Source organism: Gymnoscopelus braueri (assembly GCF_963280865.1).
Source record: "Gymnoscopelus braueri genome assembly, chromosome: 12".
Classification (NCBI taxonomy): Eukaryota; Metazoa; Chordata; class Actinopteri; order Myctophiformes; family Myctophidae; genus Gymnoscopelus; species Gymnoscopelus braueri.
In genome coordinates, this window is record NC_137614.1 from 864965 (window position 1) to 890947 (window position 25983).

A 25983-nucleotide genomic window follows, 5' to 3' on the forward strand; every position below is an offset into this window, starting at 1 on the left:
ATATCTCACCAACTCGATCAAATTAAGTGTCTTTGCGCATTAAGCCATACCAGTTGGTGGTTTGTATTGATGTGATTATGGGTAGGCTATAACAGTTTGTACTTCCGTACAATAAAATGTTTCAGTTTGTCTCATTTTCACTACCAATTACTACTGTTTAAATTCACAAAGCAGAACACTAAGCCTCAGTTTCATCAACGAAGTTAAAGGAGCCTGCCAATGGCATCATCGATGGAGAGTTCAAGCTAATAGAAACCACAGCCTGTCTCTTTAGTCCATGAGCCAGACAAGATTTCATTATCGAAAGAGTGGGCAAAACCAAACCTATATTAAATTGTTCATAGGGTCAATACGAGTAAATAAATATATGATAACCTCTCCACAGGAGCAGCTTTTTCATGGTTATCACACATTTTGTTATTTTCCCCATACGTACATGACAGGTGAAAAAAATTCAAAATTTAAAAAAGAGTTATCATAATGAAACTTCCTGAGTTGATTACTTACATGAAGACAATGATTTATCGTATTACAAGTTTTCTGAAATTGTATATTTAAATATGCAAATTAGGCATTTAGTCCATGACCCAGAGCCCCAAAATTGAGCCAGATATTGAATATTCCCTCGTTAAAAACCTTTGACTCCAACATCTTAACAAAATGAAATAAGTATGTTGACTCTGGCTTTGTCCAATGTTCCAATGTTGATTCTGGAAAGTTATGCAAATGTGGGCATATTTTCCTAATGCCTAATTTGCATATTTAAATATACAATTTCAGAAAACTTGTAATACGATAAATCATTGTCTTCATGTAAGTAATCAACTCAGGAAGTTTCATTACGATAACTCTTTTTTAAATTTTGTCATTTTTTCACCTGTCATGTACGTATGGGGAAAATAACAAAATGTGTGATAACCATGAAAAAGCTGCTCCTGTGGAAAGGTTATCATATATTTATTTACTCGTATTGACCCTATGAACAATTTTATATAGGTTTGGTTTTGCCCACTCTTTCGATAATCATTGCTCAATTTTGGGGCTCTGGCTCATGGACTACTTCCTGGACAGTTAGCATACTGAAATAGATTACATTGTTCATGCATACACATCTTGTTTGAAATGACCAAGACTGCCTACCGATGGTGACACTGGTAGGCAGGTTTCTGAACTGTCCACAGCCCTCCGCTGAGACACACAAAGTGGTGGCAGAAGTCCGAAGTGCCGCAGCCCTCGCGCCCACATGTGATCTTTGGACAAAATTACCTCAAAATTGCATTTAACTACAACACAATACTTTCCAACACTAGTGTTTGTAATGATAAATGAAAGACATAATGATGCAGTTACACTTTATTGTACTTTTAACTCGCCAACATGGCATAGGCAACAGAAACATCAGAAATATCCCAAAATAAACAAATACTGGTCTCAAGATGAGCTGACATGATAGCAGCACATTCTTTGGAATGCCTATGCATTTTGTTTCAAACTCTTAACATAGCACTCCACCTAGTGGACAATTCAAATCATTTCCTCTGAAAAGGGCTGCAATGTTATTTGACCCAAAAGAAAATAAAGTATAAAGTGAAGTATTCTTTAGTTTAAAACCAAAATAGGTTTTTGTAAAAAAGGTTAAAGCTCTATATTGTGATAATCTTTTCCAGAGTGTTTGTTCAATAAGAGGGGTCTCCCCGTCTCTCCAGCTCCCAGTTACTGAAGAAAACACTCTATAATGATTACTCTCAGAAATATAGAGCTTTAACTTACATCTCTTACACTCACTTTAAGCCACCCAAAATAACATATTGTTAAGCTTCATTGTCTTCAATGTGAATGAATAATAATCATTGTGTTCATCCCTGATCAAAACGTATCCCCATTTCTGATACATACAGCAGTGCCGTCCTGTATACACGCGTGTCACAAACCACAAATAGACGATTCATGTTGTGAACTTGTGGTCGGCTATTTTGCCACTGTCTGAATACACAACTCCAATCTGATCTCTTGCAAATATTGGTGTGCACGAAAGAGATCACATTTTAGAAACAACTCAAGATTTGCCTACAGTCTGAACGAGGCCTTTGTGACCAGACATTATATCCCAGGCTTCACTGGAAAACACTTTTGGGGTAATTTCAACTTTGAGATTATTTTTTTTTTTTAAGTTGCATTTTGATATTCATATTTGATATTCATTTTATCAAACAGGTTTCCCTCCTAGTCCATTGGACTTCAAACTCTATTTTAACCATGGTAGACTCACTGAAAACACATGTCCCTGGTTCTGGTGACTGATATTTTCCTTCTAATGAATTAGGGGGGCCGTGTTTTTTTTTTCAATTACTTTTAATATTGGATCAACTTAAAAACTGTCTGGGGTGCTCACACTATCCAGAGTAGACATTAAAATGACCCTTTAATTCTTGCCAGCTAATTTCAGTGGAATGAGTCTTACTGCTAACAGGAACCTGCTGATGAGGAAATATCAATGTGATTCCAAACTGGATAGCCGAGGATTCAAATTTTTGACAGCCAGTCTGAACATACCCTAAAAAAGGTCCTTATAGACTAGCACAGTGACAAATAAAAAATCCCAAAATGTGTCCACATGAAACTGTTAATTTGGTGATGCCTCATTGGTATATGTTGATGCTTTTACTCTGAAAAATCAACCTCATTTTGAATACAAATTCACATGGCTTTATCACTCCGTACCATTCACATACTGTGTGTGGATGTTCACAACAGTTTACACTAATGTGAATTAATCGCACAAAATAAACGCTGTGTAGCGCTGTGTGCAAGGACCTAATAGGAGCAGCACTTCACCCATTTTCAACCTTATCTTCATATAATTGGTCCTCGCTAGTCTTGTGAGCCCGACTGTTGCCTCGCACAATTTTCAAATGCTTCCGGTCATACAGTCTGGAGCATGGAACCTCGGAATGATCAAGCGATAAAGCAAATGTGAAGCCTCCTCCGCACTTCTGTTTTGTCTTTACAGTCGCGCACATTTATCCTAATATAAATCAAAAATCATAAGCATATATAGCTTGCTGCTTAGCAGAAATAGAAATTCAAAAATAAAATGTAAAGATATTTTAAAATATATTTTCAAGAACTGAATTGACAAACAGATGCCAGCTTCCTGTCTCGGATTTGGGGAGGTGTAGTTCCAGACTCTATGTAGTATTCGGAGATTGTGGAATAGTTGTCAGGCTACGCGAGACTAGGTCATCACTGACACTCATTATAAGATGGCGCCATTTCTGTGGGTGGGCTGTGGACAGTTCAGAAACCTGCCCACCAGTGCCTACATGCTAAAATAAACTACAGCTGTTCTCTTCCTGGAAATTTGTAGCATGATGTTACAATAAGTTTGAAATTTGCCGAAATTTGCATTGAGGATGACATTAGCAGGCAGGTTTCTGAACTGTAGACAGAAATGGTGCCATCTTATGATGAGCATTAGTGAGGAAGATCACTAAGATAGCAGAAAATAGCCGAGCTTGTCGATTGGCTATTTTCGAGACATTCAATGTGGAGCGATAACAGAAAAGTCACTAGCGGAGAGCCCTGAGGGACTCCCGCTCAACAACGTGTGTGGATGGTTTAAGTGTGTGTGTGTGTGTGAATCAGCCTTCCGGGGGTGTGGTGTGCTCATCAGAGCAGGGGTGCAAACATTGGAGGATCTTCTCCAGGGTCCAGTGGTGTTCGTGCAGGGCGTGCTCTTCCAAGGTGAACGGACCCTGCTTGGTCCGGATCAGCTCTTTGACGTGAGCACAGCTGGACACAGCTGGGAGAGAGACGGGTGACACATTTAACCCATTGAGACCGGAAAATTGCAGATCTACAAGCTCATAGCGCGGCACCGAGTGCCGCGCTATGAGCTTGTAGATCTGCCATTTTTGAAAACAACTTCAACATTTGTGCAAATCTTTGAATACGTACATATATATATTTAAAGCACACATTTTTAACTCAAATCTTTGCTTCTGGGGGTCCCTGGAACAAAGTATTTTCAGATGGGGGTCCCCGGCCAAATGCACATCATTGTGGGTGGTCCTTGACATGAACCACTGATATAGCAACAATAGTTTTTCAGAAAACTGTTAGGATTTAGAAGACATTTGTAGATGCGTTCACGGATTGAATAGATTAAGACCTGAGGCCGATTGAAAAAATGTAAATGTTGCTATTATGGTTGCTGACGGGAAGAAACCTCTCATCTCCAAAAAGTTTTGTGTTTTTTTGTAAATTAATGCCCTTACGTGATCATACTACAGTGTCACACGTAGGGTTGGGTACCGAAATTCGATTCCAAGCAGGAACCGATAAGGAAATGGCGGGTACCGGGTACCCATAAAAAATATGTAATTTCGGTTTTGTACATCTAAATAGATCTGCTATTTAAAAATAATAATAATAATAATTCAGCAAAAAAAAAAAAATATGCGAACATTTTATAACTCAAATCTTAGCTTTTCTGGGTCTTAACACATTGACTGCCAATCACGTAGATCTACGCGAACCTCCGTAAAGCCGCCACGTGCCAATCGCGTAGATCTACGTGAAGTGAAAAAAAAATTTCCAATTTCACCCAAAGACCAAGGAGATATGATTAGTTGAAGATCTAGACTCCTATCCACTTCCTTGTTAACTTTAAACTTAAAAATGCTGTATTTCGGCTCCTGAGTACTTTTTTTTTCCAATGAAAAACTCTGGCACTGGCTAAAAAAATATGAAAATAATTCTGGCAGTTAATGTGTTAATGGGTTAATAATTCATCACTATTTTGGGCATACATCCTTCATTTAGCCAGGTAAAAGACATTACAATCTCTTTTTCCATGAGTGACCTGGCCCAGAGCAGCATATTGTGCCATGCATGCATGTCATTAGAGGAGAAGAGTTTTCATACAATGTCAGATATGCTACAGTGTTTTAACTTCAAAAGTAATGGATAGAATAATCGCCAAGACAATAATGGACAGCTGCAGCCCTAGGAAAATACCAGTTACATGATGTTGCTGTCGGGCAGAAGGTTTTTCCATAAATTAATGCCCTACTTTGTCACACTACAGTTTCACACAAAACACACAAAAGTCGCAAAACTAGCTGAGTAAATCGGCTATTTTTGTTATTTTGGACTTTTCTATTAGAAAGTGGTTAAAGTGGCACTATGTATCTTTTTTATGACTGAAATGTAATTGTGTCCAAGGTAATATAATTGTGGTGGTTGTATTTTGTCTCCCTGCTCTTCTATTGAGACATTTAGATCGTGTCAAAAGTCATGTCTCACCTAGACACAGGATCTGAGGAATATTCAATGTATCCCCTGAGCAAGCAGGCAGGCTCTATTAGCTCAATGGTAAAAATGTCAGCACTTGTACAGGAAACCGGGTTCAAATCCGGGGTAGAAGAGGCAAGTAACAGAGCAGCTTTAAGTTTGTGTGGGTTTCATGCATAATGAATCAATGAAAAGAGCTTGTGACTAAGTAATAACTACACTAGTTCCATTGGAACACTTTTATTGGATCCATTTCCTGAAAAGTAACCGTTTCAAGGTGACAGTGTCAATGTGCAGGTGATCTGTTGACATGGTTTTGCTTGGAATATGGTTTCTGTATGAACATCACAAATTAAAGGTGTAGTAAGTGATATGTTTTGGTTAAAGTAAGTAGTGTTGAATAGCTCTATATTCCCATAGTAATCGTTGCTCTATAGAGTGTTTGTTCAGTAACAGGTTACGCCTCTTCATTTCTTTAGTTAACAGAAAATACATTTTCAGATCAGGATGCCAATTTCATCCAATCAGGAGAGAGATTTTTTTACAACGCTATAAGTTGAAGCTGATAAGTGGGTACTCTTTCCTGATTGGATTAAATTGGTATCCCACCTGTAAATTTTTCCACTATTTCATCATCTTAGCCCATTAATTATGGTATTATGCAAGTCATCATTAATTTACCTTTTCCAAGGTCGTCCACCAAGCTTCTCACATAAAATCCACCGCCACATTCCACATCTGTAAAGCAAACACAATTGCCATAACATGGGTATAGCATGTTGAAGAAATCACACAATGAGGCGTTAACCAGTGCTTTTATGACACATCCGAGACGTTAGGGTTTTATTGAACCCTTGTATTCCCTGTATTCTATTGCTAGTTTGACCAATTCTAACACTCTTTAACCCATTGCGTTAGCCTGATTATCAGCCTGAAGCTGCGTGGAGCTTCAGTCTGACATTGGCTGCAGTGTCGGCGATTACGAGGGGGAGGGGATTCAAATTTCCCTAAACCAATCACAAGAGATCCAAGGATCCGCCTACATCTGACGTCATCGCACAGCTTGTTTTAGAAGATATTCGCTGATTGGCTTGTCGTTAGACCCACCCCCGACTCTGATATGACAGTTTTTTTTCTACCGTGAAGATCCATAGGTTCACATTTCAACACCAGACCAAGAGGAGCAGTCCACTCAGAGAGTGGGCGGGGTCTATGGTTTGGAACCAGGCTACCATTGTGTGTCATTTTAAGATTTATTTGGCTATTCAAGAATAGCAGATCTACAAGTTCATAGCGCGGCAGTCGGTGCCGCGCTATGAGCTTGTATATCTGCTATCTGCTTGTATATCTGTATATCTGACGGAAAGTTAGTAACATTTTGACTTGCTCTTTCATCATAGAAACAAGTGGGCGTATAACCAAAACGATCCATGTTCTTTGGGAGAAATGGTGTTAGTGTTCCGTGGAGAAATATTGTTAGTGGGAATTAAAACATAGGCGCACCACCGGAAGTGGAGGGCTGAGGGCAGACCAAAACCCCGGTTTCCCGTGAGCATGGGTCCTCCGTACAGCTCCGCCCAGAGTCAAATGGAAAAGTGAAAAACAGCAGAGGGCGCTGTTTTTCCTTTTTATTTGACGATGGGTTCCCAGATTGGACTGTGAGTGACAATTAACTAACCCAGTGTGAACAGAGGTGGGCTGAAGTCCGTCAGTGTTAAGTTGTAAACAGTAACCGGCCTGGCTGGTTTGGCTTCAACGCTGTGACCTTGTTTCAGCAGGACGGACATCCGCTTGCCGTCCTTTTTTAGTGCACAGTAACTGGAAAACAATGACATGCATTATTATTCATTAGTATTAACTATGAACTATTACTTAAACCAGGAGAAGACAATGTTCATGCCATATCACTATACCACCACTATATTACCATACCAAATATCTAAGCCAATATTAAAGCGGCACCATGTCATTTTGTCCAATATGTATGGTAGAGTATGTTAATACAATATAACTTGGGGTGGTTGCATTTTGTCTCCCTGCTCTTCTATTGATACATTTAAATACTATGTCTAGGTGAGACATGACCTTTGACACTGATCCCGTTCTCTCTCTAAATATTTTGAGATGGGGGTACACGGGCAAATACATATAATTGTGGGGGTCCTTGACATGAAAAAGTTTGAGAACCAATGATATAGCAACATACGTTTTTTCAGAAAACTGTTAGGATTTAGAAGACTTTGCATAATCGGCCTCAGGTCTTAATGGGTTAATATGTCAGACAGGCGTATATATTTGACACAGAACATCACTTTTCTGCCTTACAGGGGTGGCACTTGCATGATGTCACCGGTGAACAATTTCAATTTCTCTTCTACGTCTCCTCTGGTGACCAGATCTGTGGGGCAATAATCAATAATCAAATACATTGTTGCTGTTATTTTTCAGGATTTAAATTCAAAAACAGCTAAACAATTGCAGATCTACAAGCTCAAAACACGTCGGCATTTTGGGCTTGTATTTCTGATACTTTTGTGTGACACTGTATTTGTATGATCAAGTAGGGCTTTAATTTACGATGAAATCTTTAAAAAGTTAAAACATGGAGATAAGAGGTTTCTGCCCGACAACGACAATATCATATATTATATCATTGCTGTTGGGTGGAAAACTGTCCAAAATACAAGGAAATTAAGACAAATAAAAAAAGGATCCAATGGATCCAATGTAATCATTATTTAGTCACTAGCACATATTTTTCAATAGTTCAACATTTATAAACGGACAGTTTTTAAGTTGCTTGATTCATTTAGATATTTGATATTCATTTTATCAAACACGCCCGCTTCCTATACAAACCCATTGTAACTTCAAACTCCATTTTAACCATGTTAGATTAATCGGAAACACCCGTCCTTGGTTCTGGTGACTGATATTGTCCTTCTAATACATGAGGAAACAATGAGTGCCTGAGTAGATGATAAAATGACCAAAACATTTTTTGAACAAGCTATTATTCCTTTTCAGTCGCACAACAAAGGGTGCACACTTGGTATTTATATTTGTCATAACATGATTAATGTAATTCTTTCTTTTTTTGTTTACTCGTTTTGATCTTTTGATAGCCTGACAATATTTGACATGTACAGTAGGAATAATTTACCAAAGTCCTTCTCCAGAGTGACCTGGCCAGTGCTATCCAGGGTGTCTGTGGCTTTCCCCAGTTCTGCTGTGACAGAGTATTTCTGCAAGAATAAAAAATAACCAATATATTGTTTAATGGAATGAAAGAACAAAATCATTCAAACCTGAGGTTCCAAGTCAAGTCACACACACACCCACCCTGACACCCTGACAAGCACTCGGTTGACTCGGTTCCACAGATAAATATTGCGAAAATAGCAGATCTACAAGCTCACAACGCCTCACACTGCGATCGGCTATTTTACACAATTTTTTACAATTTGGTATTAGAAAAAGTCCTTAAATTATCACTTTAGAAATGTGCAGATACCCTGTACAGTGTATACATTTAGACTGTGTGTTGGATTGTTTACTGTCGAGTGAGAAAACAAGGTTGCACATTAAGCTAATCATCTGGGGACCCAACAAAATAATTTGGGGGGTCCCGACCCCCAGTTTGGGAACCACTGGACTATGTGCATCATCATGCAGACAAAGTATTTGCGACGTGGATTAACAGTTCTCTCTCTCCTATCCTACACATGGCCGCCTCCTCTATTTAACCCATTCAGACCGGGAACGCATCTGTGTAACCACTTCATCCATTATTTTACACTTTGGCTATTCAAACACAGCAGATCTACAAGCTCATAGCGCGGCACCGAGTGAGCTTGTAGATCTGCTATTTTTGAAAAATCTCGAAGATTATGTGCAAATATTTGAATATATATTTTTTACCTCAAATCTTTGCTTCTGGGGGTCCCTGGAACAAAACATTTTCAGATGGGGGTCCGCGGCCAAATACATATCATTTTGGGATCCTTGACATGGAAACGTTGGAGCATATAGCCACTGCTATAGAAACATACCGTTAGGATTTAGAAAACATTTTTAGATATGTATTTGGCCGCAGACCCCCCCCCCACCCGCATCTCAAAATGTTTTGTTCCAGGGACCCCCCAGAAGCAAAGAATTGAGTTACAAATATTCACTTAAAAAAAAAAATATATATATATATATCCAAAGATTTGCACACATTTCCAAGATTTTTCAAAAATAGATCTACAAGCTCATAGCGCGGCACTCGGTGCCGCGCTATGAGCTTGTATATCTGCTATTTTTGAATAGCCAAAGAAATCTAAAATGACAGAGTTGCGTTCCCGGATTGAATGGTTTGTTTTGCGTTTGTTTTGCTTTATTTCTGCATACAAGACTTCACACATAGACCCACTACACTACCGATTACTGACACCGATAACCTAGATACTCAAATACTGAAAAGTAAGGATAATACAACGCATCTTGTATTCTTTAACCAGTGTGTGGACTGGACTCTCTCCTTTGTTGCCTTGAGCCAGAGTTCTAACAGTCACGGTGAGCCAAGTTGAAACTTGGGTAACACTTGCCATGAATCTCATGTCTATAATATCTTATAAAATATACTTATAAAGGTACTATAATCTGCTTATATCCCAACATAATGTGTAATGCCAGGAGTGGAATAAGTCCACCCTGGTAAACTCACCTAAACTCCCTATAAACAAATACAAGGTTATTTATAATCTTCATAATCAATATACAGTACATTTAACCTTTTTACAGTAGAGAGGCTTTCAGAGCATTGCACATTTCTCTGGGTTTGAATGCTAGAAAATGGTAAATGGTGCATTATAGCACCTTTATCTAAAGTACTTTAACCCATTAAGACTGGGAAAACAAAAGTCATTTTAGATTTTAACCACTATAACCATTATCTTATACTTCGGCTATTCAAAAATAGCAGATCTACAAGCTCATTGCGTGGCACTTGTAGATCTTAAATTTTTTGAGTGCAAATCCTTGTGTATATACATATATATATATATATATATTTTTTTTTTTGTTAAACCGAACATTTGTAACTCAAATCTTTGCTTCTGGGGGATTCTACAAATGTCTTCTAAATCCTAACAGTTTTTTGAAAAATATTTGTTGCTATTATATATATAGAAAAAGTTTGAGAACCACTGAGATATATATATATATATATATATATATATATATCTCAGTGGTTCTCAAACTTTTTCATGTGAAGGACCTCCCAAAATTATATGTATTTGGACGCAGACCCCCCCCATCTTAAAATATGCTGTTCCAGGGACCCTCAGAAGCAAAGATTTGTTCACGATTTTTCAAAAATAGCAGATCTACAAGCTCATAGTGCGGCACTTGGTGCTGCGCTATGAGCTTGTATATCTGCTATTTTTGAATAGCCAAGGTATAAAATAAAAATAGTTAAAATGGTTACACAGATGCGTTCCCGGTTTTAATGGGTTAAAATGTGCATTACAGTCACACACAAACAGCAGAGGAAACCATGCAAGGCACCAACCTGCTAATTGGGAGCAGTTCAGTGTCTTGCTCAAGGACACTTCGTCCGCTCTACCTCCCGAGCCACTGCCTCCCCTACGCATTTACAATGTTAATTTATAGGCCAAGTACATAGTTAATACAATTATGCACAACTAGCAAGTTCCTCTGCTTGTGATGTCATCACTGTGCAATGCCATTCTCCTACTGTACCTGCACAGTCATCTTTTTAAAATGCATGCTTTTAAGTAATTTCCTTCTAATTATATGAAGAATTGACTAATATTGTTGTCTAGATATGGACTATGTAAATATCAGAGGTTGGTCATTATCTACTGCCCTACCTTAACCCATTTAGGGCGGAAATCCCTATTTGTAACTATACCTTTCAAGACGGGAAACCCTTTTGGGGTTGTTGTTGCAATATACAGTATATAGCAACATAATTTTTTTGAAATATTAAAACAAATATTTGATGTTTTTCAGAAAACTTGTCTAAACAGGTTAAAGCAAGTGCCCTATAATCACAGTATAATGTATTTTAACAGTGATTATAATGCATTATAACAGTGATTATAAAGCATTATAAAATTACAATGCATTACAACTTGAGATAATTAACATGGGATGCAAGTTAGTCTGCCAGCAATCGAAGCATTACAATTATTGGCTTTACAAGTAATTATCCAATGCGTGTTGATTGCATTATGAGAACTAAAGAGTGCTTATAACTATGTAATGTTAAAGCAGAGATTACAAAGCATTTACACTTGACCTTATGAGTCATTATAGAACGTTTCATGTGCTTTATGTATTCAGTATGCAGTGGTGTAAAGTAACTAAGTACACTTACTCAAGTACTGTACTTAAGTAAAACTTTGAGGTATGTTTACTTTACTGTAGTATTTCCAATTTTCAATACTTTTACTTCTACTCCATTACATCTCAGAGGCAAATATTGTACTTTTACTCCACAACATTTATTTGAAAACTTAAGTTTTATGTCGTTCCTTCATAAGATACTTACTTAAGAGATATCATCGCTCTCTAGCGATGCACAGAGCACAACACATGAACTCCCGGTTACAATTCTTCGATTGGCTAGGGTTCTGTGACGCAAACCGGAAACGGTTGGGTTATAAAACCCCCTGCGTCACTAGGTTCGTCCTCTTCCTTCACTTTGCACAAGCGAAAAGCACAAGCCTGAAACAACAACTAGCACGAGGAAACTTCTTCGAATCCCAGCTGCTCCCAGGGCGAAGGCACCCAAGGCCACTCTACGGGTGATTCGTAATAAAAGTTTCTGTTATTTATTAACGCTCCCGCGTTACCTTGATTTTTCTTTCCTATCCTCTCAAGTTTTTTCCTGCCACGAGGCAAAAGCTAAAGCTAAGCCGCTGTTAACAGCTAACTACTTCTCTCGGCACCAGCTGGAATGTCGCTTTGACAGAGCCAGGAGCAGCAGCGGCGCTCACGACGCTGGCCTCGCCATGGGCTCCATGGCATCGGTGGTGAGTGCAGGCCCAGGCATGGGCCCAAAGCTACATGCTGCTCCACGTTCCAGCGGTGCTGTGAGGAAGGTCCGGCGCGAGACGGCCCGTGGGGCGCTAACCTCTTCGCCGGTCGGTGCTCCTCTCTCTCCCTCCGTATCCCTCCCCGCCTGGGGCGAATCACCGCCAGACGACATCAGCTCGGACGGCGATGGCTTCGAGGGAGACGACGTCATGGACGAAGGGGGAAGAGGAGGAGCTCACCTCCTACCAGGCCAGCCAGGAGGTAACGATGATCAGCCTGGATCCTCCTGCGGCTCCAGCGGCGACGGCAGCGGCTCCTAGCGAAGCGGCGGAGCCCCCAGAAACCGTAGCAGCCATCCTAAAGCGGGCGATCTCCAGGTGCGGCCTGGAGCAGCCCATGGAGGATGTAAGAGTGATCATCGGGGCCCCCATCCTGGGGTTCCAAGGCCTGGCACCCCTCCCTCCCCGACAGGTCGATTCCAACTACTGCCCGAGGCTGATGGAGTCCGAAGGGCCCTGCACTTCTCATGGCAGAAAGGGAGGAAGGAACCGGACAGAAGGGGCTTCCCAGTAAGAATCCTCTCCGGAGCGGACCTGGGGTCTTGGGCCTCCCTCCCATGGACTTCACCCTGGCGAGCGCCATCGAGCTGATCCCGTCACGGCCACTTGGCCGGCATCATGCGGGGTCAGCTCCCCACTTGGGGTAAAAGTTCCGGCGCTCTTCTTGCCCCTACGGACAGGGCCACGGGCGGATCCAGGGGTACACAGAGACTAAAAGAGACGCTAAAAGACAATGAACTAGGTTCAGTTCCCACAGTGTCCTTTTTGTCTAATGTGTGTGAAATATGTGCATCCTGTGTATGGAATAAAACTATTGCCAATATCACCAATGTTCATATTTTCACGTGTGAATGAACGAGGCGGTTCATACCCCGAATCGAACGAGGTGCCCTGCCTTCGAATTTCCAATGAGCCCTCAGTGCTCGGTTTGCGCCTTGGACAGCATTCCGAACACTGTAGGGACGGGTCCTGTGCATGCATGAACATGATGAATCAAATGCAGGTAGTAAAACCTTTTGCTATGAATCAAATGTCTCTAAAGTATTGCATTCAAGGTGTAGAACTGGGTAGCAACGGTGCCCCTGGTTCTCACGAGAACGGGCACGTCCTCCGACGCGGTAACCTCATCACGTCCGCCACACGAAAAGTCCTGTGCGTGCCATGAACATAATGAATAAAGTACAGGTAGTATAACATTTTGCTATGAATCAAATGTCTCTGAAAGTGTTGTTTTCAAAGTATGAAACAGGGCCCCTCTGTGAATAAAACATTTCTAACTGCGCCTTTGCAGTTCCTTCTTCCGTCCGGCAGATGGCTGCAAAGCGCCTCTGTAGGACGGTTGAAGGACAAATGGCGGCCTCCCTCTACCTCCCCATAATGGCGGACGAGGGGAGGCGGAAGTGTACATTCCAGAGGGCCCCGGTGTTACACCATCGAGACTCCCCTGGTGGGACGAAAGTTTCGTTCCGTGTAGCAACAACACCGCACGAAAGGGCCGCCCCCGTCGACCTCCCTAAGATGGTGGACGACAAGAGGCGGAAGTTGACAGACCAAAGGACCCCGGTGTTACACTCCCCAGGTGGGACGAAAGTATCGTTCCGGGTAAACAGCAACACCAATGAAGGGTTCCGCTGTCACGTCGCCCGGAGTGACGACGCCTCCCGTTCTAATGGAAACAGGCACGTACACAGAGGCGGTGACCTCATCGCGTCCGTTGCACGGACCGATGCTACCGCTGCTGCCCCTCATGGACGCCTCCCCGACGATCAGAGCGATCGGACCGGAAGCGTCACGAGTTACCTTGGTAACGGGCCAGCGCTCTTTGGAGCAGGTGACGTCAGTAGCCCCCACCAACCCCACGAACCCTCTAGCTTGTTGCCTTGCGCAATGGAAAGCTTGCAAACCAAACCCCTGGGTGCTGTGCACGGTCCAGAAGGGGTATAGGTGGCGTAAGACCTATTCTGAATCTAAAAGGTTTAAATAGATTTCTGAAGGTCTTCAAATTTCAAATGCTGACAACGGCCACGTTGCTACGCTCGATACGACAAGGAGATTGGTGGACGAGTATGGGTCTCAAGGATGCCTATTTTCACGTCGCAATCTACCCCTCACACCGGAAGTTCCTGCGCTTTGGCTTCAAAGGCAAAGTATAAGAATACACAGTGCTCCCGTTCGGCATGTCACTGAGCCCTCGGGTCTTTGTGAAATGCACAGATGCGGCTATTGCCCCGCTGCGACAACAGGGTCTCTGTCTGGCGACGTACATAGATGACTGGCTGTTGGCAGCGGGGTCGAGGGAAGAGGTGGCACGGCACACAGTGTTGGCCATTGCGCACCTGACATCCCTGGGGTTCACGATCAACACTCAAAAGAGTGTCTTGATCCCATCCCAACAAGCCACCTTCGTGGGGATTTCTCTGGATTCAACCACGATGGTGGCGCGCCTGTCTCAGGACAGGATAGCCAGCTTCCTCGCGTGTGTGCGCTCTTTAAGCGTGGGGCGCGGAGTCACATACAGGACATGCATGCAAGCGGCGGGTCTCATGGCCTCAGCCATACACCTAATCCGGTTGGGAAGATTCCACATGAGACCTTTTCAGAGATGGATGCGGGCTTTAAGGATCCCGCACACCATGAGCTCTCTAAAGGTGCTGGTATCACCCTGGTGCGTAACGACGCTGCAGCCGTGGTCACAGGTGTCCTTCCTGCCCGAAGGGGTCAGGATAGGCGCGGTAGTGTCACGTAAGGTGATTACCGTGGACGCTAGCCTCTCGGGTTGGGGGGCTGTCCACGAGGGCTACTCAGCCAGGGGGGTGTGGAACTCCGCTCAGAAGGAGTACCACATCAACTACCTGGAGCTGTTGGCAGTCTTCCTCGGTCTCGAATGGTTCGAGAGCCGTATTGTGGGGTGCCATGTTCTGGTTAGAACGGACGACACCACAACGATGTGCTATGTCAACAAGCAAGGGGGCCTGGGCTCCTTTGTGTTGGACAGGTTAGCACGCGAGCTGACGCTCTGGAGCATGTCGCGCCTAGCCTCGCTACGCGCCTCGCATGTACCGGGCCTCCTCAACAGCGGGGCGGACCTGCTGTCTAGAGGCGAGCTTCGGTACGAGGAGTGGTCTCTCAACCTGCAGGTTGCGAACCTGATCTGGGCCCGGTTCGACCGGGCTCAAGTCGACTTGTTTGCATCCAGTGGGAACGCGAAGCGCCCACGGTTCTTCTCGGTGAGTCACAAGGGCTTCTCCTTGGGGGTGGACGGTTTGGCACACGTCTGGCCAGACGTTCTGCTGTATGCCTTCCCGCCCTTGGAACTGATCCCTCCAACGCTGGAGAGAATCAGGGTCCGAGGCAGGACGGTGCTGCTGGTGGCTCCAGCATGGGGTGTGGGGAGATCGGAGATTACTCCTCTCCTCTACGCCGAGCCGTGGCCTCTCCCGCCGTTCAGAGACTTTCTGAGACAGGGCAAGGACGAGGTATTTCACGGGCACCCTCAGACTTTGGACCTTTGGGTCTGGCCTGTGAAAGGCTAGGCTTGGCCGGTGTTAAGTGGATTAAACCGGTTTACAGGCCTATAGTGTACGTACTTAAGGGCACGTTTCTCTTTCTGCTGGCCTGTCGTCAAAAGTGACAGAAGTCTTGGCCTTTGTGACCCCTACTTGACCATGGTGACACTGCGGGTGTCACTCACAGTCTTGGTGGTGGGGGTTGACTATAGTCAGGGGAGGCTGGCGCATGTCTGACTGGCCTCTTCCCCTCTTGGTAGTCTCCTTTCTGCCTCCCCGGGACAGGCTAGGCCGGGTCCGGGGGGGGAAGGGGGGGGGGGGTAAGAAAGGGCCTAACTCTCTTGCACCTGGGTGGCAGACGAGGTCTGGTCTCCCGGGTCAGAGGGTTCAGACTTGTCTGAAGGGTCCTTGCCTTACGTCCTTTCCGTCTTGGCCTGAGGGGTCATGCGTCCGGAGGCCAGGATTTTGCTGAAAGCAAGGCCTGGGGCCATGGGCGTACGGATTGAGTAAGGGTTGCTGCCTGGGGGCTCCCCAGGGGGCGTTTATGTGTCCCATAAGTAAGTATCTTATGAAGGAACGACATAAAACTAGTTTTATTAGTTCCGTAGTAAGATACTTACCAAAAACCCCTTCTGTGTGCTTCAACTGACGTGCAGAGTGAAGGGTTTAAGAGGACGAACCTAGTGACGCAGGGGGTTTTATAACCCAACGGTTTCCGGTTTGCGTCACAGAACCCTAGCCAATCGAAGAATTGTAACCGGGAGTTCATGTGTTGTGCTCTGTGCATCGCTAGAGAGCGATGATATCCCATAAGTAAGAATCTTACTACGGAACTAATACAACTGGGGTTACCTACGTAACCCCTAGTTACTAGTTACTGTAGATTTTGATTATTATTACAAAACATACATTAACAACTTCAGCCCTATATACATTTCGGCCATTTGAAAATAGCATATCTACAACTTGTAGATCTGCTATTTTTAAAGGATTTTTATACATTTGAAAACTTGTGAAACGTGACATTCTGCATAATGAGTACTTTCTACTTTTGGTACTTTAAGTACATTTTGATAACTATACTTTTGTACTCAAGTACATTTTGAATTCCGGACTTTAACTTGTAACAGAGTATTTCTACATTGCAGTATTGATACTTTTAATTAAGTCAAACATTTGAGTACTTTTTCCACCACAGTCAGTATGCATGAGATTGTAATTATATAGTGTTATACATAGATTATACTGCATTATAAATGTTTACAACACATTACATACATGTGATACACAGGAAGTGTTACCAAGCTTCCAACCACTTGCAACAAAATCCCTCAAACTGTACAACATTCTATACGCGATAATCCAAATACAGAGAGAGAGTTAAATTAAGATTGATTTTACGATATAAATTGGGGTCCCAGAGATAGAAATGCCATTAAATGGGGGTCCGTAGCCTAATGCATGTCAAACTGGGGGTCCTTGACATGAAAATGGTTGAGAACCACCGCAGTACAAGGTTTCCACCCAACAGTGACGTTAAGGAACCTTAGACACCATGAATAAACGCCTCGTCAAAGACTCACTCACCTTTGAACCGGCCAGCATCTTTCTGAGCATTTTTGTGCCGCCGCCAATGCCAACCACTGCAAAAAGACACAATGTGAAATAAACAACAACAATGCTAACTCGGAACTCTCATTATTTTACCTGCAATAGCAGCTTTTTATTTGATTTTATTTATTTTGTTTCAAGAAACAGTCTGCACTCAACATAATATATTTTCTCATTTTGAAGAAAAAAAAAGGGGGGGAAAGCATTTAAAAATGGAAACACTCAAGTTCAGTGCATGCACATTGTAATTAAGTACAGTACTTGATACATGTACTTGGCTACTTTCCACCACTGATTTTACCAAGTACACCAGAGGCAGCACTGTCCAGTGTCCCACCGTGTCCCATTTTCAACTCTTGTTTTTTTCTCTTCCGTGGATTTGGATTTTTCAAACCAGCTTCTACACAACAAACAAACAAATAAACACATTTAATGTTAGATGTCCAGTCAGCAGTGTTGGGGGTAAGGAGAGAGAGCACAAAGTGCAATATGTGCCTCTCTAGTGCAAGCCAGTGTTGCCAGGTCTGCTTATTATAACTGACTTAGGGTTAGTTTTTTCTGCAAAGTCGCTTGTAAATTTGGTAGTTGCGTTTTTTTGGGGTTGATTCTAAAGTGTACTCTGCTTGTTTGGGCTTGCTTCCTAATGTTGTTTAAAGTTTAAACCAGTGGTTCTCAAACATTTTCATGTCAAGGACCCCTTAAATTAACATGTATTTTGACCCTCATCTGATGCCCCCCCCCCCCCCCCACCCTCCCATACAAGATATGTTGTTATTAAAACATGTTTCCAAATATTTATCCCCCCCCCCAGATTCTTTGGAAATAGCAGATCTATAACGCGACACATTGTGAGCTTGCAGATCAGCCATTTTTAATAGTTTATGTATATAGGGCAGGGGTCTTCAACAGGGGGTCCGGGGCCCCTAGGGCTACAGGGGGGCCACCAAATGTTTGTGTGGTAGGAAGTTTTTCTTTACATTAACCCCTTGAACCCTAGAATTCATTTTCTGAGGGGAACATTAGCCATCTACTGATGATAGTGCTGTCAAACAAGTCTATGAAAGCTAGACAGATTTTGATGCTTTGCTGGACCTCCTGTGTGTGTGTGTGTGTGTGTGTGTGTGTGTGTGTGTGTGTGTGTGTGTGTGTGTGTGTGTGTGTGTGTGTGTGTGTGTGTGTGTGTGTGTGTGTGTGTGTGTGTGTGTGTGTGTGTGATCATACGATCTAGTTGCTTCTTTTGGGCTTGTTTTCATAGACCTGGCTGCTTGTTTCTCTCACAAAGTCTGGCAACACTGTTGCAGGCTTCCTCAAAGTGGATGCCATGACCTTGCGACGTGTTGTGAGCTTGTAGATCAGCTACTGTTTGGAAGATTGTTCCCCCCAGAATAGGGGAGGATGATGGGGTTCTAGTGGTTAAATGTCAAGTATAAAGTTATTTTCAGTCTGTCCTAATGGAAACTCATATTATCCCAAGTTTTTCCTTAGCTGGAAAGATTATTAACGTACGGGTAAAGCATTTTAGTACACTCTAAGCACTGCTTCCCAAACAGTGGGTCGGAACCCATATGTGGGTCGGGGACCAATTTTTATGGGTTGCGAGTAAATATCCCTTTATTTTTTGTTTCCTACATTTTGTTTTGAATTATTATTTCTAACATTTTTCCAAAAATGTCCCAAAAAAATGTGTATAATAGCACATCTACATGACAGTTATCTAGTGCCAACTTCACTTTAATAACAGTTCTGTAGAGCCCACTTCACTTTAATAACAGTTCTCTAGGGCCCACTTCACTTTAATAACAGTTATCTAGTGTCCACTTCACTTTAATAACAGTTCTCTAGTGCCCATTTCACTTTAATAAGTTATTTAACGCCACTTCACTTTATTACTGTTCTCTAGTGCCCACTTCATTTTAGTAACAGTTCTCTAGTGTCCACTTCACTTTAATAACAGTTCTCTAGTGCCCACTTCACTTTAATAACAGTTCTCTAGTGCCCACTTCACTTTAATAACAGTTCTCTAGTGTCCACTTCACTTTAATAACAGTTCTCTAGTGCCCACTTCACTTTAATAACTGTTCTCTAGTGCCCAATTCACTTTAATAACAGTTCTCTAGTGCCCACTTCATTTTAGTAACAGTTCTCTAGGCCCACTTCACTTTAATAACAGTTTTCTAGTGCCCACTTCACTTTAATGACAGTTCTTTAGTGCCCACTTCACTTTAATGACAGTATCTAGTGCCCAATTCACTTTAATAACAGAGTTAGTGGAGCTCTATTTACAAACTATACTTGAGTAAAAGTATCAAAATATACTTAAAGTACCAATAGTAAAAGTACTCATTAGGCAGAATGTCCCATTTCAAGTTTTAAAATGTATCTAAAATCATTTGAAAATAGCAGATCTACAAGCTCACAACACGCAACGCATTGTAGCCTCTGAAATGTAGTGGAGTAAAAGAAAAAGTACTGAAAATTGGAAATACTCCAGTAAAGTAAAACATAAAATAAAAAAAAACTCAAAATTACATAGCCCTGAAACATGACTGTCGTCATGTGAACCATGGCTATTAAGGACAGTACTTGAGTACATGTACTCAGTTACTTTCCAGCACTGAGTAAAGCTAAACGTGGTGTGTGTAGTACACAGAGAGGACTCACCTCTCAGTAAGGTCTGTTTCAGTGTGTTCAACACGTCAGCGGAAGTGGCTCCTGGTTTCTTATAAATGGCAAACAGTCCGTTTATAGACTGGAGTTTAGACAAACTATTCACACACGGTGCAGACATGATGCTAAATGCTAAGCTACGTTCCTTCATCAAATTTAAGCCAGCAAATATGAGACTTGCGGTGGACGATCTCTTCAGAATAAGAGTATACTCTAGAGTAAAAAGAAGCCAATTGAAAAACGATTAATTTGCACATTAAAACTATAAATTAAGCATTTAAACGAAGCCAACCAACACAAATTATGTTTATGTGTGACAAAAACAGTTTTTAACTGTAGCATTAGGAACTCATCTAAATGAATAAATGCTGTTCACTGGAGTGCAAGTTTAAGAGCCATTTAAAAAATACATAAATCATACATTTATTTGTTTAATTAAATGTATGTCTTTGAAAAGACATTAAATACTACGCTCTTATTTTGAAGGCAGCCGGAAACCATATATTTGATAGCTCAAGAACCAGAAGTCTTATATTTGATAACGGAACGGAGCTCTAATGCTAATACTGCTGCTCAGTGTTGCCAGGTTTTGTCAGAGAAACAAGCAACCAGGTCCAGGAAAACAAGCCCAAAAGAAGCGACTATAGACCATTTTTTTGTTTACCAACATTGAGACTGGAAGCACAGGTGATTGTTTCATGCAATCAATTCCCATGTTGTTTTGGGGTGCGCTGGTTTCAGTTCATTCAACCTCCTCTTGTGTGTTGGCTAGTGAGGCGCTTCCTAGCGAGACATGACAGAATGGGTTTCATTTGGCCTGCGCGCGCATGGTTCTTATCAGTGTGACGTCGTCTGTTAAGGGGTCTATTTAATAGACCCCAGACCCAGGTCGCTGTCGCAGCTGGCCTACATGAGGCTTTGATTGATCGATTGATTGAATACTTTATTAACAGTTTGCAAAAGAAGCACAGAATGTTACTTATAAACCTTTACTTATAGAAAATGTTCTATAAACCTATATACATCGAGTTTTTTTGAAAATAGCCGATCTAACAAGCTCACAACGCGTCACATTGCGACACATAGTGAGCTTGTAGATCGGCTATTTTCAAAAAGTCTTGCAATAAAGTGTGGAATATTTGGATATTTTTTCTAACAAGACAAATGATCCGTGACCATGGGGTAAGCACTTTATATTTGAAATGTGAACGTTTATGTAGATGTTCGGGTTGTAAAAGGAGACAACGCAAACACCAGGTTGAAGGCACAAAACTTTTTCAGATAGGGCTAGGGACAAATACATAATAATTTGGGGGTCCATGACATAGAAATATTTGAGAACCCACTGAAAATAATTAAACAAAGTGTGAAACAAGCCCAAATAAGCAACTACACTTTAAAAACATGGCCAAAAACGCAACCTGCAACTAGGCCTACCAATATTTACAAACAAAACTTCACAGAAAAACAAGCCAAAAGTCGCTTACAATAAGCGGACATGGCAACCCTGATGCTGCTGTTGCTGCTGCTTCTTCTGAAGACTGCCGACTTTAATAGTGAGTGCATCACCGCCACCACATGGTCTGGAGGGTGAACTGCAGTTTGTGTGTGTGCGTGTGTGTGTGTGTGTGTGTGTGTGTGTGTGTGTGTGCGTGTGCGTGCGTTTGTGTGGGTGTGTGTTTGTGTGTCATCATTATTTTTGATTGAATATTTCCCAGCAGAGTTTGAACAAAGTGCAGAATGTGCTCTGATTTACAGTTTATAATAGTTAAGATTTTCACAAGCAAGTTCCACTCAGCCTTTTCTTCTTCTTCATCATCATCATCATCATCATCATCGATGTATAATCGTCACTGTCGGGCAGAAACCTTGTATGTCACCATTTATCTATTGTTTTCATTATTTTTAAAACATTAAAAAATTGTGAAAAATTGCAGATGCAATGCGACACATTGTGAGCTTGTAGATCTGCTATTTTCACTACTTTTGTGTGACATTCTTGTAGGGCATACATTTTCGAAAAAAATGAAAAAGTTGAAACATGGAGATAAGAGGTTTCTATCCGACAGCATTTCATTGTTGAGAAATAAACCCCGACAGGGTGATTAGACGTGAAGCGGAGGAGTCTAATCACCTTGAATGGCTTTATTTCTCGACAATGCTCGACAATGCTCGCCATTAATTATACTGCATATAACACACGGCTACTTAATAAAGTAATTAATACATCGACACAAAATGTAACAACAAAACAGTTCCATTAATTTGAAAAGGATTTAAAGGTTGATATATATATATACTTTTATTTTTGTTAAAATAAGTGTTAAATAGCTCTATACTCTGATAGTAATCATTGCTATAGAGTGTTTGTTCAGTAACAGGAGTCTCCCTGTCTCTCCAGCTCTTTAATAAACAGAAAATGCATTTTCAGGTGGGGATACCAATTTTATCCAAACAGGAGAGAGAACTCACACAGGATACAGGATAAACAGGTGAAATTTGAAGTGATGACACATAGAAATGAGCAGACTAAATTGGAACCGGAACGGTACAAAATCGAAGCTGATACAGTACATGGGTACTCTCTCGTGATTGGATGAAATAGGCTCACCTGAACATTTATTTTCTGTTTATTAAAGAGCTGGAGAGACAGGGAGACCCCTGTTACTGACAAAACCACTCTATAGCCATGATTACTGTCAGAATAAAGTGCTTTAAAACAAACAAAAATATTATGCCATGTGCGTCCAGCTCAACAAGTCAACTCGCAAAAGTCCGGTAGGAAGTGTCGATCAAATAGTAATCTATATTATTGCATTGCTTTTTTAATACAAGGAAGTGGACACATTCACCCAAAGAGGAAATGCATTTGGTGCAAATTATGAGATCAACTGCCATGTTTGGCCACAGAGTGAATTGGAAAATACTAGGTAACTAAGGTTTTTTTCTGTCAATAGAATTATGTAGCACTAAAATTAATAATTCAGGATTAATGCTATTATACTTACTACACATAGTGAAGGAATAATATTACAATCAATGAAAACACAGCCCAATACACCCATGTCCCCGAGAGCATTCACTTTTGTAAACAATAGGTGTGGTGAATGCCTTGTGTCCTGCCATTAGGTCAACATTTGTGTCAGAATCTGTGTCTAGGTGAGACATGACCTTTGACACGATCTAAAGTTACATAGTGGCATCACTGTATCCTGCCTCATGCAGCCACCTTCAGCTCATGAATGCTGTCCTCTGTTCATCATTATAATGTTTGATAGCGTTGCTGTCGGATGGAAACCTTGTATCTCTTTGTTTTATGATTTTCGTTTAGTTTTTTTTCATAAATTAAAGCGGCCCTGTCACTTTTATGAATAAATTAAATGTTGTCCAATCTGTATGGTAGAGTATGTTAATACAATATAACTTATACAATTGGGGTGGTTGTATTTTGTCTCCCTGCTCTTCTATTGAGACATTTAGATCCTGTGTCAACAGTAGGTGAGACATGACCTTTGACACCATCCTGTTTCTGGTTTGACACGAATTTTGACCTGATGATTCAATTTATCCCCTGAGCAAGCAGGCAGGCTCTATTAGCGCAATTGTAAAAATGTCAGCACTTGCACAGGAGACCTGGGTTCAAATCCCAGGTAGAAGAGGAAAGTTACATAGTCAAGCTTTAATGTCCTACTTTGGTCATACAAGAGTGTCACGCAAACAAACAATCACGTAAACAAACACACACACACACACACACACACACACACATTTAACATTTAGACACATTTCTGCTGAGAAAATTCATGTTTGTTAATTATTCTTTTTATTTTATTATTTGTGAAACATCTCACTGAATATCAAATAACAGATTTTACATTACACTGGACTGTTAGAATATTATTATTAGCCTACTTCCCAGGGAAGACAAACAACTTGTATGTCCATAAAATAGGCCAGGGATGTATTATTACTTACTGTTAAACAACAGCTACAGTTATTATATTGGAACGACTCTAACTTGGTCTCGTTATTGATCATCAAAAGGTGCTGATTTGGTGCAGGTACCAAACAAGAAGCATTCTTATAAATGGTTCCACTGTAAAATACAGAAGAGCATTATGGACTGTGACTGTGGTTAATGAATCAGGTTTTTTTTTGGACTGTTCTTCAGTTGCTGTTGGTAGTAGTGGCTGCAAAATGACTTTTTAATTGATGACCGGCAGCAGTTCCCTACCGGTCCGCTGGTCATCAAATTATTGGCTTATAGGAATGCGACGAAAACAAACAAAAATATCCATGAATTCAAGTCTCCATGGGGTGACTAATCGATAGAAAAAACATGTTTTTTTTGGGGTGAACTATCCCTTTAAGTCTGTAAAATGTACAGGTCATTGCGTGTTTTCACTTCTGCAAAGAGGGTGATACGATCTCCCACCATGCAACAGCAATAGGCTACATTGGACCTGGGCCTTCTTTCCCCTTGGGTTCAACCTGCTTCCAGAAGAAGGTCTCTGGATTGAATTTCCACAGATCATTGAAGGTCTTTTTGATTGATTGATTGATTGATTGAATACTTTATTAACAGTTTGCAAAAACAAGGCACAGTGGCACAGATTTATAAAAAAGAATGCCAAAAGGATAGCCCAGATAAGCATTCAGGGCTTGTTTCCATTAAAGGTTTCATGACATTCAGTTTTACAACACATTAAAAGTAGTTGTCATGGTCCTTCAAACGTGTATACAAAGTTTTAACTGAAAATTCCACTCCATTTTCAGCCTAATTATTCAGAAAACCCCAGACCACAGAAAATCCACTGAATGTTCAAATTTCAGTTTTTTGGGGTGTAATTGAGGTCACAAAACCCCCCAAAAAACATAAAAAAATTAAATGAATGTCATAGAACCTTTAAAGGTGCACTGCACCGGCCTTTCCGGAAGTGTTCCACTTCCGTATGGTGACGCACTTCCTACTGAAACGGGCCAGGAAGGAGGGACATAGCACTGGGAGGAATGTGATTCGATCGTCAAAAAGTAGGCGGGCATAACACGCTGAAGACATGAATATGCAAATAAGGCGGGCCACTCGAAAACCAAACAGCAACAAACAAGCATGGACGTTGATCAGCTGGATGATATGGATGCTGCTTCTGGTCTCCATTCAGTGGTAGAGGACTACTCGCCACCGTCTTCCCCCATAGTGTCGGACGACGAGTCATCCTCAGAGGAGGAGGAGGAATGGTACTGGGAAGACCCAGAGACAGACGGAGAAAATGATGAGTATCAAGCCGTCCGCGGCGTCAGGCCGTACATGTTCGAGCCTCTACCCCGTCCCCCTGCACAGAACGACGGGGACGGAGGTGAAGCTGCAGGGGGTGAAGCTGCTGGAGGCGCAGCAGCAGCAGACGAACCTCACCCACGACAGCACCTCGATGTGTCTCAATGGTAACGTTCCATTATAATCAATTATTTATTTAGCTCTTATATCAGTATTGTATTGAGTAAGTACGTCACAGTAGGCTGTAGCAGGTTGAACGCACGGCTGGCACTAATAATGTTAGATTAGCCCAGGCGCTCGGCTCTCAGCCCTGACAAAGAATTCCACTGCCCTGCGAGGGCTCCAACTGTAGTCCAAATAACCAAAGCCACGTCGCTACTCACCGAAACAAAGTCTGTTTTGTTTTGTTGAAAGTTTATTCTCCACGATGGGAAGCCTCTCAGCACCCCACCTTCTCTGTATAATACTCTTTTTGGGCAGAAAATAAAATATGTCCGCCAGATGGAAATTTTTGTATTTACTC

The 25983-nt window shown here is 41.7% G+C and overlaps 1 protein-coding gene across 1 annotated transcript; it reads right to left on the bottom strand.

Moving 5' to 3' along the window:
- Positions 1-1354: 1354 nt before the first annotated feature.
- trub1 (TruB pseudouridine (psi) synthase family member 1) lies at positions 1355-20315 on the bottom strand. The gene is made up of 8 exons (XM_080444441.1): positions 20180-20315; positions 17820-17918; positions 17495-17550; positions 8459-8540; positions 7621-7693; positions 6974-7113; positions 5977-6033; positions 1355-3802 (listed from the first exon to the last, which is right to left on the bottom strand). The coding sequence occupies exons 1-8, from the start codon at positions 20304-20306 to the stop codon at positions 3642-3644; spliced, it is 795 nt and encodes a 264-aa protein (XP_080300567.1). The 5' UTR covers positions 20307-20315; the 3' UTR covers positions 1355-3641.
- Between the last annotated feature and the right edge of the window lie 5668 nt (positions 20316-25983).